Genomic DNA, 19,095 nt, shown 5'->3' on the forward strand with positions numbered 1-19,095 from the left:
AGTTGTTCTACATCGATTTCCAACTAATCATGAATATTCATTATACATACGCATAAACATTACACATTGTTAAGTCAGACATTCAACAGATGTTTTTCTTAAACAAGAATGTTATCTGTAAGCATCCATAATATATTGTCAAGTCAAGCAAACAGATGTTTGCTTGCTATCTATACAAAGTTAAAAATTTTTAAGAAAGGTGCTATTATCTAGCTAACTAAACAAAATTCCTTCACTATAAATCTTACACAAGGTAAAAGGGAGGTAACTTGTTCTATCTCTTTATAGGGGCCCAATTAAGTTTTACGATTTGTTTTCCTTTTCTCTCTCCAGGTCATATTGACCTTACACTGTTTTCTCTTAATTAGCCCAAATCATTTTCTCAGTTTATCACAGTTATTATGTGTTTACAAATACATACGTTGTATGATTTCCCCTACAGTTGTAACTGCCCAGGCATGTCCAGACCCGCCTCGTGGTGCCTGCTCCCTGCTTCCCCCTCTGACTGGCTGAAAAAGCTGCAGAGAGGAGAGAGCTACCATTCGCCCTTTCCTTCCCTGGTTCCTCCCCCGTTCTTCCCTCTTCACCGGAGTCCCTATCCCTATTCGTTTCCCTGGTTGTCTGTCTCATGCTCCACCCCATTTTCTGGTGCATTCCACACGAGAACTCATAAAACTCCCGCACACTTTCAATAAAGTAGCATTGCAACCTCAGACCTCGTCGGAGCTCTTTGTGCAGTGCCGCGATCCTTCTCCCCTCCCCCTCGGACCGTGGCACCCCCTCTCTGGAGAAATTCAAAAGCTACTTAGACAAAACCCTAAGCAGCCAACTCTAGGAGAGGCTGTTTGAGCAGAGGTTCAGACCAGATAACATCCAGAGGTCCCTGCCAGCCTCAACAATCCTGTGATACCACAACACTCCTAGTTACAAGAAGTAGACCTAGAAAGCGTTTTCCCTAAAATTTAACTATTTCAGCAAATAAAATATATATTAATACATTGAGGAGATTCTGATCCACCCCAGCTTTCACACATGGTCCTTCCCATTCCCTTTTTTGCCAGGTTTTCTTTTTCTTCTCAAACATAAGGACTCATTCAACACAGATTGTCCTATTCCTGAAGTGATATTCTGAGATCTCTGGCTGTACAAGACTTCATTCAGCAAATACACGGGTTCATCCAGCGAATATAACTAGCTCCTGTACTATTATTATTACTTTTTTAATTTTCAAAAGGATTTTAGGCTGAAATCTGCCTAAAAGCAAAGCTCAACTCAGTATTACATTTCTTATTTAGTATGTAGGGATCAAGCATATTTTTTCATATGCTGACATAACACAGTTTGATACTAATGCCAATTGATCAAATTTTTGTAATTCAAAGATCACAAACAGCATGTCTCTTCATAAGGATTTAATTTCCATTATGCTCTGTCATACCTCCTGGTGTTGTGAAATTTCTTCTGTTATGCATAGATCATGCATTTCTTAATTGGCTTCTCACTTTATCCAAGGAACAAACATACTGAACTTCAAATATAACTAACCTGACATATCTTGCTTTGAGAGAATAAAGAACAGCTTTATTTGCCTTCGCGAAGTAAGGATTACTGTGCTGAATTTGCAGACTAAAATGCAAAAAGGAAAACATACGTCAAGTGTTTGATGATTGCAAAAGTTGCTTATTTGCTGGCTTACTTTTTTCCAGAATGATAAAATATCTTCTAAATGCTTAAAATGAAAATTCAACATGTAACTCTTCTATGATGTACATTTTTGAGCTTTACTATTCCACAATGCAGTGCCAAGAAGAAATGCAAAACATCTTATTTTATGGGTGACATGAAGTAAACATTTTTTCTTGGATAGCACAAAGACATTTGATCTTTGGTTGCAATTATTACTATTTTGTCTCATTCACACATTATAACAGTACTGATTTATGCAAGTTATAAAATCGTAGAATAATAGGATGGCTTGGGTTGGAAGTGACTTTTAAAGGTCATCTAGTCCAACCCCCTGCAATCTTCAAGTAGATCAGGTTGCTCAGAGCCCCATCCACAACATGGCCTTGACTGTTTCCAGGGATGGGGCATCTCCACCTCTCTAGGCAACCCACCCAGAGAGGCGTCTCACCCCTTTCATTGTAAAAAATTTCTTCCTTATAACTACTCTAAATCTACCCTGGTTCAGTTTAAAACCATTATCCCTTGTCCTACCACAACAAGCCCTACTAAAAAGCTTTTCCCCATCTTTCTTATAAGCCCCCTTTAAATATTGAAAGTTAACACAAAGGAACCGAGTTTTTAAAATCATGGCTCAAAGAAGGAAGTTGAATTGAGCACATCTCCCTTCATAAAGCACTTCTAGACATTCTTTGCATAGACTCTCATCACAATCTTGTACAGTGTTTATGAGCTGAATCATCAGTTGACACACTTTCCAGGTATATATTGATCAGATTAGAAAAGAAAGATAAGATGAACTCCCTACAGTGATCTTCCCAAGCTAAGCCACTATTATTTTGCTGAAATCACAGTTCACACAGAGCAAGCAGGGTAGATAGGGACTAATTCAACTTAAATAGAGGAAAGCATAATGTGATGTATAATATAGGAAGGTGAGTTACAAACCAAAAGGATTCCAGGTTACATTTTTCTCAAAAACTTACAATTTATACTTTATACAAGTTCATGGAGGAGAGGCTTTGAGAGAGGAGCTATATATATTGGCTTTCATTCTTGTGGCAGTTTAACAGAGAAACTGAAAACTAAATTATTTGCAAGCAACTCATGTAAAAACAGTGTTACACTGCCTTCTGTTAAATCACATTAAGTTCTTTTCATGAGTGGCTCATAGAGTTTCCTAACTCTTCTTTTTTTGTGTGCAGATTTTCTTGTTCTAAGATAGTACCTTTGAAAGAAAATCATGTTTTTACATCAGCAAACATCTGTTGTTTTTCTTGCCAAAGTAGGATATCTCATACCCTCTGACAGCAAAACCTAAAATAACTACTTCAGTTCTCACAGTGATTGCAGTGCAAAAATAGCTCCATTAAAAAGCTAAAGGGCAGTATCCTTTTCAAATAATAGCTCTAACCAAAAAATACTTTAACCATGCCCTTTTTCCCCACTCTTTCTTCTGCCAGCTTTTCTAGTGTTCGTTCAGTAGTTTGTTTTAGATATTTCTTTAAAAGATTGAATATGCAAGCAAATACTAAGAAATTTCTACTTTTATGTGCAGACTTCACAGGCAAACTGAGATTGGTAACATGTGTTTGCTTTTTAGTTTTAAAAGCCCAGATTTTAATTTAATTTTTCTATATTAATATACAGAAACATATAATACATTATTACTTACATTGGATGTATTAATTTTATTATAAGAACAAAAGTTATAGAGGAGTACCATCATTGGAAAAGCCGCATATTAGCTGATTAAAAGATGCCAGAAGCTCCGGTGAGTGGTACATCTTGCAATCACAGACATATCAAGAACTATGTCTTTTTATTTCATCTGTTTAATAGACCTTTAATTTAACACAACTGATAAGCAATTTTTGCATATGAAACCACCTCTGCAGCACTGGTTTTTCAAGCCTTGTATGTGTTCTAAAAGCCTTCAGATATTTGTATACACCTACAATGCCTGTGCAATGTAAACATGATGGCTAAAAAATAAAATCACAGAATCACAGAATATGCTTATTTTAAATACTTTTAAAATTATGAGGGATTCCAAAGGATTCTGATGAAGCTCTAATATCTTCATCTTATTCAGAAGGTTATTTTAGCATTAATGTCCAATATAAATTTGTATAACATTTGTTTTTAAATATTCTCCAAAATCCATGTATTTATCATGCTCAATATCAGAAAGACATATAGAGAATACCTTCTGTAATCCTGAATTTTTCTGGACCCTAAAATTTATAATGCTGAATGATTCATAGCTGCACAATTGAAGCATGTGAATGGTATTTCTTGAGCAATCCATTCAGCACCAATAGCAAAGCCAAACAGTTCTATACATCCAGTTCTGTAATACACCAGGGTTGATTGTTTTTTTGAAATTCCTTTCCACAGAAGGACTTGTTATCCATTTCAGCTATGAAGATGAACAAGAAACAGTTCATTTTTTCCCCTGTTATAAGGCATATGTCAGGGAACAGCAAAGGCAGGCTGCTTGGAAAGGACAGTGGAGCTGGAAACCAAGAGCCACAGCAGGGTAGGTAGGGCAAGGCTCTCTCTGACAAGGACACAGTCCCATGGCACCTGAACAAAAAAGCAGAGCAAGTCCATGACAGCAACCAAGGCCAACTAACATAACAGTGACTGTTGCTTCACTAACAGTATTTGGCATAACTAGGATCACCAGTGTAGGGAACTACCCTTTTCCCCACTACCCTCATAGAAAATCACAATCTGAAAAAACGTGTATGGTTCACTCACTGAGGATTACCATGGAGTTTGACATCTCCACTGTGTCTGCAACAATGATGGTACAACAAATCCACTGTTTGAAAAGTGGGATTTGAAGTGCCTGTGGCTTGTAAATTCTCAGTGTGAATGACTTGCACAAGGATGAAGTATGTGCATCTCCTTCAGAGAGGAAGGTCTTAGTGAAAGACACAAGCCCACAGCAACTTACAATGAGCATCTGAAGGATCTCCTGGAAGGTGGAGCATGGTGCTTCAAGGTCCAGTAAAGAACATTTCAACCCTTGTATCTTTATTAATTTATTGCCATGTCTAAGTTAAAAGTATTTCCTAAAAAAGATTTCCACATATTTCATATGTTTTACTGTGAGCTATTTAAAATAAATTAAAAAAATAATAATTCCAAGATGGAAAGACCTCTACAACTAGAATTTTTTTGACAGAATCAATGTTCCACCTAAGTTTTATAACTGGTTTGACTGTAGAAATGAATGCTGAGGTCTCCCTGTATTGATTTGAGATAAAACTGAAAACAGCTTCTCGATTGCAGCATTTATGAATGACAGATGCACCAGGAATACTGGTTTTTATTGCTTCCTCTTCTGCAGTAGCCATTATCGGGAATGACTAGTGGACCACTAAGATACACAACCTACTGAACTCAGCAGCAAAAGTACACTGGCTTTTTAATGATTAAATAATTCTACTTGATGTGTGAAGCCAAGTGTCCAATAAATAGAGCTTCTAACATTTCTCTTTTAAGATATATTCCTACATGAAAATTTTTCTATTTAGCTGAGACAACAAAAAAGGCTGCAGCACATAAGTAAAAAAGTAGAAAGAAAAAAAAAACAGAACCCCATCTACTAATAACCTTGATGAAGATTGACTCAAATCTGGTATAGTGGCACACAAAAAAAAATATCCAGTCATTCTTATGGAACTATTTTCTTCCTATCCATTACATATTTATAAGTCATGAAAAAGAGAGTAAGGAATTCTGGCAGCTGTCAAATGCTTGTTTTCCTATGTAACACAATGACATTGTTTTCCAAGTAGTGAAACACATGTGACATTTTTCCAGTGTCACCTTCCTTATTTAGACAGCAAGCAAGCTAAAAACTATCAGCTAGGAAATAAGTCTTGGAACATCATCTTGAGAAATTTCAACTAATATGAATGAGCAACTGGGCTTAAGTTTCCATAGATACACACACCCAAAATAAAAAAAAAAACTCCTGATACAAGAATATTTACTACCAAAAATTAACAACATTCAAATCAATTAATTTTTATTCAAGGTAGAATTAAGCACACAGGAGGACTGTTTATGCACATTTAGGAGACAGGAACACTAAATATTTGTCATGATTTGTCAAAGACATCAAACATAATATCACTCTAAGATTTAGCATTTATAAGCCTATTGTAGAGTTTTATTGAGAACAATTTTGTAAAACTATCATAATGGAGTCTGTGCCTTAGAAATAATACTTTTAGAAGTGTTCAATTGTATATCTAACTACAGATTGATCTTTACATTTAAAAACAGAAAAGAACTCTTGGAAACTTTTTTTTTCTTTAACGTTACTTGACATCACACAGAAGTGCTACTCCACGCAGTACCCAGTGCTCTGGAGGCTGACGAGTTTTAAGATCTATAGCAGCAATGTAATTCACATCTGTTCGACTGGTCTTTTTGTAGACTGGACATGAATACAAATGTGGATCTTTTGCAGCTGAAAAGACAGAAGAGACATAAAAAGCAATTTAAACTAAGTTGACAAAACAGGACCCTAAGGGACTGGTCATAAGGCATATGGAAAACTGAGTCAAAGTTCAATAGACACTCCTCTCTATCAGCACCAAGAAACACTTTTACTGGATTCTCACACTTTTCATTACTGTGCTAATGCCAGCTGAAGGCCATATGTGGTTTGAAATTTCTGTAGGTTTGAGATTTAAAATCAGCACATAGGAATTCTATGTGGCAAGAAATGTAAACGGACTCACTAGAGTAATTAGTGTTCTTATTAGTTCAATCTTCCCACTGAACATTACTCCTTACCAATATATTATGTCAAAATAAAAAATGCCCTATTTTGAAATGCATTTAGTATTTAAGAATACAAGTCGTCAACTACTTCACTTCAGAATTAGAACAGTGGTCTAGTCAATAGTTCAGTACTTCAGTGTTCATTATTTAGTATCTTGGCTGCTGATCATGCCTTTTATAAAAGATCAACTATTCAAAATAGCATGTAACCAAGGATTGCTTTTAGAGGTGGAATGCTTTTCAACAGACTTTTCCAATTTTACCTTCTGTGGTGGATAGTTCTATCCTATTTTACATCCCTATTCAACAGCATTTCCTATTCTATATGGAAAAAACCACCACATTAACACAAATTACACATTTTCACATAACAGTACTGTCCTTCAGCCGCACAAGTTTCTTTCCCATTCTTACATTCATTTTTTGCCTCAAAGACAAAACATTTTCCACCACTTCACTCTATCTCTTGCTTGCCTCTGTTAGCTCAAAAGCAGTCTTATCCAGGAAAAAATGCATTTTTATAAATATACACATTACATATATAACATGTTCTCTATAAACACCTTATATAGACATGTACAACCCCATGTATATCTTTTATGTTGTGTATACGTGGTTATATGTTTTGTATATATATATGTAACATTCATTTAGCATGTGAGAAAGAGATTATTTGGGTTTAGGTTACAGAGGCTACAGAGGTTACAGAGTTTATTTATATGAATGCTGATGTTCTAAATCTGGGTCACATATTGTCAACATGTACAGTTCACCTGTAAATGGGTTAAAAAGTTATTAACACCATTAAGACCAGAAGGTATCTATCTAATTAGGGGGGAAAGTGCCCATAATCAATTACCAAGGAAGTCTGAAAGCACACTTTAAGTGGAAGATTGGGAAGACTTCCCATTGAAAAAGATTTTATATGTATACAATGAATAGCAACAGCATCATGAAATCCCTACAGCCCAAAAGATTTCCATGTAGTTGAATAATGAATTCTATCAAAATAACATCCTTTACAATACAATTACTTACTGTTATTCTCTGCATATATCCTTATAACCGGCATCATCTCAAAAAGCACCTTCGGCTTAGATTCAGTCAGTCTCATGTTTCTTCTGTCCCAGCCAGCTCCCTCCAAATACAGCCCATACACATAGACACCTTCCAAAGGAGGGCTTGTGATATCATCCTTCATCCATTTAGTGACTTCATTGCACAGCACTACACTGTCAAGAGCCCATCCTTTGTTAGCCCTTGTTATTTCCTGCCCAATCCAGACAAAAGTTAGAAGGTTACATTTTCGCATATGCACAGAGCCATTTTTCCCACCAATTATATTGTATGGTCATAACATATCCTCTTCTGTACAAAAACTTCAACTTTTTATAATATTCATGTTTACAGCAATTTGACTTGTCTCTGAGGTACTGATGGTACAGCACTACAAAAAAAGCTTTCAGTACTTTATCTACTATATTTCATTTTCAATCTTTCTATTATATACAATACCTTAAGGTTGTACTAAGTAATAACACAACCACTGAATGTCAAAGGTAACCACATCTTGTGAATATTAAAATTTCACAGATTTGATGAGATGAGAAAACATTAACTGCATGTGCAAAGTAAAATATATTTTCTGGGGTTACCTTTCCTTTCCTGCACCTGCACTAAGTGAATTCTTATTAATGAGCTTACTCAGCTCTAAAGCTATGCAAAAAAAAAAAAAAAAAAAAAAACACAAAAAAAACGGAGAACACTTGAAGATAGAAATGCTTAAGATTTAACATACACCTCAAATTTAGTCTATTAGTTAGTGCATTGGAAAAGACTCAGTTCCCAGTTGCCCAAGTCCTTACTATCCCATGTCACTAAGTTATGGCAAACCAAAGTTTCATCCCAGTCTTGTAAATGTTTTCCAAGATCTTTGTTGGAAGTAATTGGAATTAATGTTTCCCCCTTATTGCAGTTAATTAGATGCTTTAAAAGAACAGAAGATTTATAGTTAACGAGCATTCTGGCTCTTCATCTTTCTCATTTCTATTTGTTTCACCACATAGCAATGTCCAGAAAGTCACTTTGGTATTTACTTGGGATATTAGGTTGTTATGTATCCACAGTCTCTTTTTATGGAACCAGAAAGTTCTGTAGATTCCAGCTCTTTCAAATCCTTCTGCTAAACCTTTTCCACAAGCTTGGGTGCAAAAAAAATTGCGGTTTAGGACTGCTTACTCAAAAGAAATATCTTGTTACATAATTCCAAGGCTATTCCTGCAATTTTAACACAAGTCACCAATCAGAACTTCAGATTACACTACTCAGATCTCAGCCTAAGAGGGGAGATTTTTCCTTCTCCACAAATCTTCATTCTCTCCTCCAAAAGTTTGGGGTTTTCCCCTGAGATCCCATTATATTCCTGCCTGAGTATTCTTTTCCGTTCACATACTCCAGACGCTTATTGTCTCCAATATGTCCCTTTATGCTGACCAACACAGGTATTTATTGCTTCCTTTTAATGTAAAAAGTAGTCCATTTGTCAAATGCAACTAGCGTGCTGAACAACCAACACAATCACCAAGCTGACAGCCATATGTACATTATCAAATACATCAAATCTCATATCCACTAATAAAGTCTTTCCCAGTTTGTGAAAAGATTTCCCTTCTATAGTTCAGCTACTGAACTATAGAAGGGAAATGTAAGATGAATTGGGAAGAGTTTTTCTGCCCAATCTCCAGCCAGGTAAGTATTGAACACAGAGCAAAAGAGAAGGGGGAAAAAAAGGGGGGGGGGAAATAAATGGCTTAACACTCATTTTCAAGGATACTTCAATGGAAACATGAGACAATCATTCTCCATAATGATGTAAGGTAGCCCCTACTTATTTGGGTCTTGGTCAATGCAGAAGTATATTTTAACATGTTAGTGGTTTAAATACTGAAAAAGTATGTGCAAAGAAAGAACAGTTCACTCAGGAAATGTTAAGATAGTCACGTATCTTCCCTGTTGACATGATGGAGTCACGTGTTTTAATTCATCTTTTATCACACAATATATTTTATTTTTAAAAGTATGTAAAAAAATATATAAGCAGAATGAGACTTCAAACCCACTTTACCTGCCTCATTGCAGTTAAAAATCCTTGAGGATTAAAAAACCCTGCCATCCAGAAACAGTTTGGTCGACTTTCAAAAATCCACTTGTAAAACTGGTGATTTCTTTCTAGAAGCTCAGTAAACCAGAAACCAAGAGTACTGGAAGCCCAAGATGCCTAAAAACAGTAAAAATCTTTTAAAATAGCATATTCATGTCAAGAAAAGATAACTCCTCACATGGTAGTAAACAACATAATATTAGCAAGGGATATTTGAAGATCATCTTTCATATCTTGACTTTTAACCTGATGCTTAAATATTGCATCCTACTGAAACCCGAAGCAAAGTCTTTCTTTCTTCAAATTCATGCCTACTATTCCATTTACACATGCATAATGCTCTCCATAGTAATTGTTCATTTTATTACATTTTTGGAAAATTAGATAGCTGTTTAAACTAGGAAGAAAAATAGTATACATGCCTTTTTAATCCCAAGATCAATAAATCAAGATAACATGATTTCTGCCAAAACTGTTCTGGTTTTTTATTCCTCTGAAAAAAAAGTTAGGGAAAATTGATCTCAGACAATGTGGAGATATCAGGTTTGTCTCTTTGAATAGTTGTGTTGTGAAGCATCTGCTTTAGTCCAGGTTTTGTACCATGAGAACACTTTGTGAGTAAAAACAAACAATGAAAAAACCTCCCCGTTTTTCTTTCCATCAGTTGCCATCAACAGCTCTAGCTGTCCCTGAAAATAGTTTCTGAGAGTTGGAATTGTCTAGCCTGGAGAAGAAAAGGTTCAAAGGAGATATTATAAATATTTATACCTCGTGTGCAGAGAATGGAAGAACATGAAGCCAGATCCTTGTCAGTTATAGAAGAAAAGGTAGTAGGCACAAGATGATATGTCAGAAATTCCATTTAAACCTAAGGGTTTTTTTAATTTGGTTGGCTGGTGGCTGGTTGGTTGGTTGGTTTTTACTGTGAATGTGATCAAACATTGGAATAGGTTGCCCAGGTTGTGGATTCTTGATTCTGGAGACCCCTGAGAAACCTGCTTTAATTGACCCCAAGTGTGGTCCTTTCCAGCGTCATATCATCACTATTCTGTGATGATATGACTACAAGTCTTAAACTCAAAGAATAGCACCAGTGTAGTCCACTAATGTGGGTGCTATGTTTTAAAATCCATCATCACATTTTAAATTACTCTCTTCTCTCTAGCTTTTTATCCTGTCAACATGCAACAGGCTGTTAAAATGGGAAATACCTGCAAACCCCACATTCATTTCCACTTTTATAAATGAAAGACGGCTTGCTTTGACTGTGTTTATTTTAGCACAAAATCTATTCCAGCAGTTTCACAGTTCTAGTTAACACTGTTTTAAAATACAGATTGAAAAAAAGTATTTACTATAAGTCTAACAGTTTAATCTAGCTCTTCAGAAATAGGGGTTTTTTTCTTTTCATAACAAGTGATGTACACGTACTTTTTTCCAGCTAGCAGGAATCCTTCCATCATACATGCAGTCTAAAGCATCCCTCAAATTTTCACTCATAACGATTGTCCCATCAATGGCAAGTTTTAGATCAGTCAGAGTGCTTCTCACTAAAGAAATAACTCTCTGCATTTGTTCAATCTCCTGTCGCAAAAATATGTTCATAGGTTGAAAAGGTCCCATGTTCTTTAGTTTTTCTTTTACCTGTAGATAGAAAATCAAAGATCCTTCAATAAAAGTGAAAAAAACAAAGTTGGCCTTATGTCAAGATTAGGCACTAGTATGATTTTTAGGATGTAACACTTTTATTTATGGACTTAAATGGTCAGTTTGGCACCTCCCTTGAATTCTCTGCAAGACAGAAATACAAGATTTGTTCAAGAGAAATCTAGGATGATGAGATTAGCTGTGGTTTTAGTCTAACTCATGATTTAGTCTGTATATCATTCTATGAGCTAATCTCATTTAAAAAGCATGTGGGCTGTTAACCCTATTTCAAGGCATTCAGATGTAATTCCAAAAGACAGTTCCAAGGTTCACTTCGCACAAGCCAATCAGGAGTAATTGTCCCAGCTACTTTGCCTCAACATAGTAGCACTATTAATCAGCAATGCCTGGGAATTATCACATTACCAGGCAGTTTTGTATTCTAACCAAACTCACTGATAAATTTTTAATTAAAAGTTAGTAATGTTAACAAATTAACAACTGCATGAACATAACTAGAAATTTTATAGTGTCAATAACCTCAGTCAAAAGCTGATGATTCTACCTCCTCTATAGTACAAATGACAACATAGGCATTAAATGGTTTAATATTTCTTAAAAAGTTCTTACAAAGGCACTTCAGTCCACATTTAGTGATCTCATTATAAACATTAAGAGTCTGGTCAGACTTCTCTACAGTATATTTTGGAAGTATTGCCTGTATGAATGAATTCAAACATGCTTTGAAAAAAGTTGTTTGGTTTTTCTTTTTTTACCCATAAAAAGCAAGATGAAGCAAATGTTTTTGACAGGATTTCATTAACTCACTTCATATGGCACATAATCAGCAGGAAGCTTTTCCAGCATATCATCAGCCAGTCTGGCTACAACTGCCTCTCGAGTTTCACCTCCTCCACCAGAGCTATCTTTAGGCTGGATACTGAGGATGGTGTCCAATACATCTTTGGAAACTTTACTTTGGTAAGTGATATCTGCATTGGGGTGCAAACCAAACACCTCGGGTGTGTCATAAGCAGGAAGGCTCTATATAGTAAAATATAAGAAGAGCACAACTGGATATGGATTTATAAGTCAATCAAAAAAAATTCCCCCCCCCAAAAAATCCCAACCAAACAAAAAAACAACATAGAGCAAAACCAAATAACAAACAGAAAAAAAACCCCTTACATTGTAAAGTAAGCTAGATTTCTTCAGTCTTAGGGAAATAACTTGCTGTGGTCTATTTGTTGTGTCACAGCCCAAATCACACCAAACAAATTCAGTTTTAACATCCATGTGCTATAGTAAGTTTTTTTTTTTTCATATATCTACATCTTTTATTTCTGTGAGGTTGTACGCAATGTCTGGACTCCATTTTTGCCCTCTTTAATAACTGTGTGCCTCTAGATAAGTCACTCAATCAAACCACAGGAAAAAGAAAATATTCTTGTCATGACGACGATAACATTGATCAAAACAATTAGTTGTCACTAATAGATATGCAGAATGCTAGAAATCAATGCAGAATCCATGAATAAAAGACAAAATACAGGCACTCAGAAGAAAAGAAAAAATATAGGGAATCAGAAACTCATGAGAAACAAGTGATTAGCTTTGATTTACCAACCTGTATGTACTGAAGGTATTGATCCACCATAGTACATTTAGGTATGCTGTATCCTTTGTAGAAGCTGAATTCCTGATTAAATGTATTTTCATTGAACCAAACCTTTACAAAGGTGTTCATGAGTCTTTTGTCATAGTCATCTGTCACACGACCACCATACTGGATCTCACCTATCATGTAACAAACAGTATTCCAGGAGATCCCCTGAAAAGAGTATTTTAAATACAGTCACTCATTTTTAACTAATTGATGTAATTAGCATTGAAAAGGTCTGTACTTCTAAGATTTATATTTCTGAGATGGCTGGGGGGGGTGGGTTTAACATACAGGTTAATACAGAAATTTAAGGTGCACTGGATTAAAAATCTAATTTAAGTCTGCTGCCCTAATACACGTACACTTGGAATACTAAATGTTTATGGGGAAAGAAAACAAGTTAAAATCATGCTTGTATTTCAGTTATTAGGAAGCATTTATATTCATTCCACTACTATAAAGATCTATCATTTTAATATACCTTCCCCACAAAAGCATTCATACCTTCTTGGTATCCATGCGATTCAAGTGGTTTTGAATGAAGCGCACAGTAGCATTGAAATCAGCTTGATTAAACTCATAGGGTATATTCCAACCTAGAGATCCAAACTTGCGCCTTTCTTGAACAGTGGAGTGTAGAAAGGCTACAGCATACAACATTGGTTTCCATTGTACCATTTTACTGGAATCTAGTAAATCCTGGCTGACACCTATTGATTGTAAATGGACTTAATAAGAATCACAGTGATAGTCCTTTTTGAAACTACTTCAAATCAGTGCTAAAATCTCACTCTAGAGATCTTAAGTTGGCTCCCTGCCTCTCCCAAGAGTCTAATTATTGTCCCACAAAGTGTTCTATGCTGGGGACAGTTTATAGCATGTTATTAAGTTGCTCAAATTAAAAGAGTAAACTTCAGGGTAAAAAACCCACAATTTACTAATAGCTGAATTCACATAAAGTTGCTTTCCACACAGACTCTTTGTCCTTTGCTTTATGTAATGTGAAGAGCACTTGATTGCCAGCAAATATTAACACATCATTTTTCTGCCAAAAGACAGAAGAAGACCAAAGATTCGAACACTTTGAACTAAGATTCTAGAAGCCAAAATTTGAGAAAAGAAAAAGCATTTCCTGTTTTGCTGTCCAATTAGCTCTGGCAACAGAACTTCAGCAGACCTTCTCTTCTTAATTTTCAGAACTTCTAGCTCAAAACAGGGACCAAGATATGTGCTGGCATAATTGTGATCAGTCCCTCATATTAGTTTATCAGTGGCTGTAACATGACCACACAAAAATACCAAAGTCCAAAATTTGGTTTTAAATCGCTGCCATTTTAGCACTCACCACCATATGTTCTCTTTAGCCCAGCTCTGAGCCCTTGCGGTGGTTCATTGGTAAACTTAATAGACATTTGAAGTAGGGTGATGGGGAACCGTTTGTGAATGTCAGTTGTCAGCCATAGTCGAAAGCTTTCATGGACATTCTCTGTCTCTATTAGAGTGTCCATCAGCTCATCCAAAAAGTCAAGTCCAAGGTGGCAGTTTTGCAGAAGTGCCCAACCTCCCTAGTTTAAAACAACAAAATATGAAGTTATCAACATTGTTCACAAACTGAAATCACCCTTTGTGAGCTAAGATGCAGGCTTTTCCTTCTGGAGGTGGTGTTAGCTTATTTGTTTTTTTCATGTAAAGAAGTGGTCCTTAGTTGTCCCATCTGCTCTTCTCAAGAAATCTCTACCTTTTCCATGTCAGTACATTTAAAACATACCTTCCCATGACTATACTGCTGATAAACACTGATAAATTTTGGCTTACATATGGGAGCTCAGGAGTAGCTCCATAGAGGAAGCTGCTAAACCTTGTTCTTCACAAGGGTACCAGGCTTGGAAAATAGCCACATATACATACTTAATTAATCTATTGTTATCAATCAATAGGTATCAAAATTTCTCATATGAATTCCCATACTACATATAGACATCTCATATACCTCTTCATTAAGAGGATATGTGAGACAATGAGGGAAAATAACTGCATTTCTCTTAACTAAACAAAAGGTGCTCCTCCTCCCTATTTTTGAATGAGTTTCTTTTCATCTGATCTGCTAATTAGCTCTTTATGAGGAGTCGTCAAACAAGAACCAAGTTGTCAAGAGGCAAAAGTCAAAGAAAAATAGGTCATACAGACGGGGAAGAAGCTCATAACACAAGAGTGTAAGAAACTTAATTTTTTCACATCAGCAGGCCCAGCAGTACTATCACCTGAGGGGTAAAGCATGCTAAATTGGAACATCTCACCTTTTCTTTCTCATACAGATAATTTTGTTCTTTAATTGCTCCACGTTTCTCTTGTAAAATGCCTGTGCTACCAGATGGGCCCTCCCAAGTACAAATCCAGACTACAGCAATACAAAATATTTTGCTACACAACCTTGTTTTTCTCAAGTTTATGTAGCTATCAATAGTATATTTGAAATTAATTTTCTCGATTTAACAAAATGCATTTGTATTAATAAAAATACAAAACAAAAAATGTTCTGAAGTACTTGCTCAAGAATACTTACTAGTCATGTAACCAAAAAAAAAATCAATTCAACTACATTTATCAGTCAGCAATCTACAACAAAAACTCTATTTTATATGCAAAACACTCCATTTTCAATGAAAAACATCTGTATAGTATCAAAAAACTTGTTATGGCCAACTAAATGACTGAAAAGACAGTTTTATCACTTAAGACACTTATTTATATAAATAAATATAGGTTCTTGCATTAGCATTAACTACCCACCAAACAACCTTATTTCATGACAGGATTTTTATTTCTAAGTGATTAATACAGCTACAAAAAGCATTCAGATTTTTGTCACTTACATGAGCCATTGTCTGCTGTAGAAGTTTACGAGCATGGATTTCTTGTCCCTGGCCCATGGAAACACAGCACGTTTCTGTCTTTAGTCTTTTTCCCAGAGCAGTAATTGAGTCCGTAGGATCAGAGCCCATGGAAAGAAAGCAAATGAGGGGAGTACGTGGATCTGACTCTTCCCATGTTTTCTCCAAATCCAAGATGACTCCCTCTGCGTATTTCTCACCCATAGTTTCAGTGATGTATTTTCTTGCCTATATTAAAAAGGGTAAATTTAAACTGTGACCTAACCATTTAATAGTTTTCTTCCCAGTGTAAACCAATAAGTCAGTTGAAGAGCAAAGACTGATAAAAATTTATACCAGAAATAAAAATATGCAACAAGTTTATTTTTACATGTCAATACATCATACTGTCTTTGATGGTGTTATTTCTTACAGCATTTTAAGACCAGTTAAAATTTTAAAAATAATTATTATATTACAAATATCTGCATGTATTGTTATAGGTAATACCTATAATTACACTATAAAAAAAATAACCTCTCTAAAACTTCAGAAAAAATTAATTTTTTTACATATCATATCTCCATTAGACAGTGTGACTCCTAGCCTTCAAATCTAGGAAAAAAGGAGGAAAGCATTAAAGATGGGTTTCAAAGCTGTTAAGCCTTTTCCACCTTCATGGTTAAACAAACAACGAATTAACAGTAGTAATGATGAAAATAACTATCAGTAAGTAAAAGATCCAGAGGAACAGGTGAAGACCATCTCTTTTATTTCTTTTTGATTTATCTTTAGAAGTTTTAGATTATTGTTCTTTCTTTTCTGAGAAATAAGAAAGGCTCATTCAAACAATTTTGAGATGATCTTTCTTGTACTCTTTCCCACTACAATGCTTTCATCTTGGATAAATCTTCCCCTTAATACCTCTGGGTTATTTCTCAGAGACAAAAGATATTCAGCATTAAGCATTTGATGAACTATCAGCTTTCATAAAATTGTAAGATGAAAGTGTATCTTGTTCCCATTAACAGTAGTGAGGAACTAATTTTGCATGATCCGTTTCAGTCATATAGCACACATCATAGAGATATTCTTTAGACAGTACTGTTTAACCTACTGACTTTTCTTCCTATGGGATTTTTGTGAATCCAATCACAATGTCTAAAGATGTGCATCCATAAAATTAATACCACGCTTTTACTGATGCATTCCAATTTCAAAAATTTGTCATTAATTGCTCTGAATTGCCAGCAATTCAATTGTTTTTTTTTTCTTTTGCACTGGAGATAAAGATTAAAAATAGGTTCCTAGAAGTTGATTTTTCTTTAAAATAGTCTGTTTAATAACCTTCAGTTTTATACTTATCTTCTTTTTAAATAGATGGCTTTAAATTAAAAATTTCAAACAGACTTTAATACAGATTTTTCTAAAATGGGTCTAATTCTTCCATGCAGGAAATGGTTCCTCAATTAAATTGTTTTCATGTTTCCTTTTCCCTCAGACAACTGAGTTCACTAAAATATTTTACTTCAGCCTAACAAGGGGACACTTCTAAAATTCCAGGGAGTAAGCAAGGACACTGAAAAGTACCTTCTGAACTGATAAAGAGATCTGGATAAACACATGTGACTCCAGCAGAAATCCTATCTCCACAGTGAAATCATTGGATAATATTTGTTCAATTCATTAGAATAACTTTGCTAATGCTGCCCTTGTAATAAATGCATAAATTTTCTAAAATGAATTTCAGAAAATGCAACGTAATGGTCCATTACAGAAAGGTGCTTAGCATTACATAAAACAGCACTGAACTGCAATCTGGTAACTATTTATTCTAGTGATACCTAAATAGACCATGTTGGCTATATAAAAGTACCTGAGCTATGGTCCTGTCAGGACACCACGATCTGATAAGAAGAAGATGTCTGAAGCAGTCCAGAGATTGACCATAGCCACTGGGAACCAATTCTTCTTCGGGATTCTTACTATCAAACCAGATTTTCCACTGTTTCTCTTCACTGGAAATCTGCAGTTATGTCATCAAAGGAATAAGTCTCACTAAACAGACAAGTCATATTTGCACTGCCACTAGGTCACAAATTTTTAATGATAGTCAGAGACACGTTATCCACACACAGATATTTGTTTAGCAATATTAGTACACAGGTTTAATAAGGCTATTAAAAATTATAGGATAAACTTTCAGGTTTTAAGTATGGAATTACAGAATGCAACAACACCTTTATGCATTCATGTTCTGAAAAAAAGAGCTACTACTCAGTATTTTTCATTACTCTTAACATATACCAAATGCTACTTACTTACTTAGCTGCAATACACTCAGCGTCCGCTAAAACTGTTCATACAAGTGTTGAATTTACTGAACACCCTTTCCACCACATGGTTTGATCACTACCAGACAATCACTGTCAAATGAGAGATTAATTTTAAAAGCTCTTACATACTTGATCAAGAATATCTGAAAATTGTTCAAGTTTACTGAGCTCCACCAAGTTCAGCCAAGTCATATCCAGAATCCATTTAGCTGGCTTAGGAGGACAAGCTTTAAGGTCTAGAGAAGCACCACCTGCAAGAAATTGAACTTAGTTATAATTAGAACTGTTGGAGACACAAATACAAACAAACAAAGAAATAATAAATAAAATAAGACCTTTGGAAAATGTAAACTAGATACTACAAGACTATTTCACGTGATTAAGCTTTCCCAAACTGGAGAAATATGACTTAATAACTAAGGAAGGTCATAAAGAAATTTCTGAGTTAGGTAATATGCGAAATTTACTTTCAAATCCTATGTTTCATCTAAATTTACATAATTTTTTAAAATCCAGAACAGCTTCTCATTACAAAATAAATCTATGTTTTACTGCAAAAGAATTAACTTGGCTTTGGGTTCATTTCAATGTTTTTTTCTTTGATTTTTTGTTGATGTAGATAATGCAACAACTTTGCCAATGTATACATTTGCCTTCCTTGAAATTCAACTGAAACTAAAAGAAAGCAAAAACAAAATAAAAGGAAAACACCAAACACAAGAATCCAGATTTTTAATCATGAGGTTACAAGGGCTTTCTACTTTATAAAATCACACCATATTTTATGAAGCAGAGTTTATAGTTTGGTTAATTTATAATATTTTCTTATATTATATACCTTAAATGTAGTCTTTCTTAACCAATTTACCTTTTGAGGCTTTACTGGTTTTTTTGTGCAATGTGCCTGGAAATAAATGCTTTTTGGGA

General features: G+C 35.0%; 1 protein-coding gene across 9 annotated transcripts in view; it reads right to left on the bottom strand.

Moving 5' to 3' along the window:
* Positions 1–5,713: 5,713 nt before the first annotated feature.
* Positions 5,714–19,095, bottom strand: part of DNAH5 (dynein axonemal heavy chain 5) — a 124,381-nt gene continuing 110,999 nt past the window's right edge. For 7 of the 9 annotated variants that reach the window (XM_064661674.1, XM_064661645.1, XM_064661628.1 and 4 more), the window contains 11 exons: positions 18,298–18,419; positions 17,709–17,858; positions 15,836–16,081; positions 14,308–14,527; positions 13,467–13,672; positions 12,927–13,130; positions 12,128–12,343; positions 11,084–11,296; positions 9,617–9,769; positions 7,531–7,762; positions 5,714–6,175 (listed from right to left, as the gene is read on the bottom strand). In XM_064661674.1, the coding sequence (XP_064517744.1) occupies positions 6,024–6,175; positions 7,531–7,762; positions 9,617–9,769; positions 11,084–11,296; positions 12,128–12,343; positions 12,927–13,130; positions 13,467–13,672; positions 14,308–14,527; positions 15,836–16,081; positions 17,709–17,858; positions 18,298–18,419 (2,114 nt within the window). In that variant the 3' untranslated portion in view covers positions 5,714–6,023. Of the gene's footprint in view, positions 6,176–7,530; positions 7,763–9,616; positions 9,770–11,083; positions 11,297–11,346; positions 11,444–12,127; positions 12,344–12,926; positions 13,131–13,466; positions 13,673–14,307; positions 14,528–15,835; positions 16,082–17,708; positions 17,859–18,297; positions 18,420–19,095 lie in introns of those variants that run through there. The other 2 variants (XM_064661658.1, XM_064661683.1) reach the window with 2 other exon arrangements.

Source organism: Pseudopipra pipra, chromosome 1 (genome assembly GCF_036250125.1).
Source record: "Pseudopipra pipra isolate bDixPip1 chromosome 1, bDixPip1.hap1, whole genome shotgun sequence".
Taxonomy (NCBI): Eukaryota; Metazoa; Chordata; class Aves; order Passeriformes; family Pipridae; genus Pseudopipra; species Pseudopipra pipra.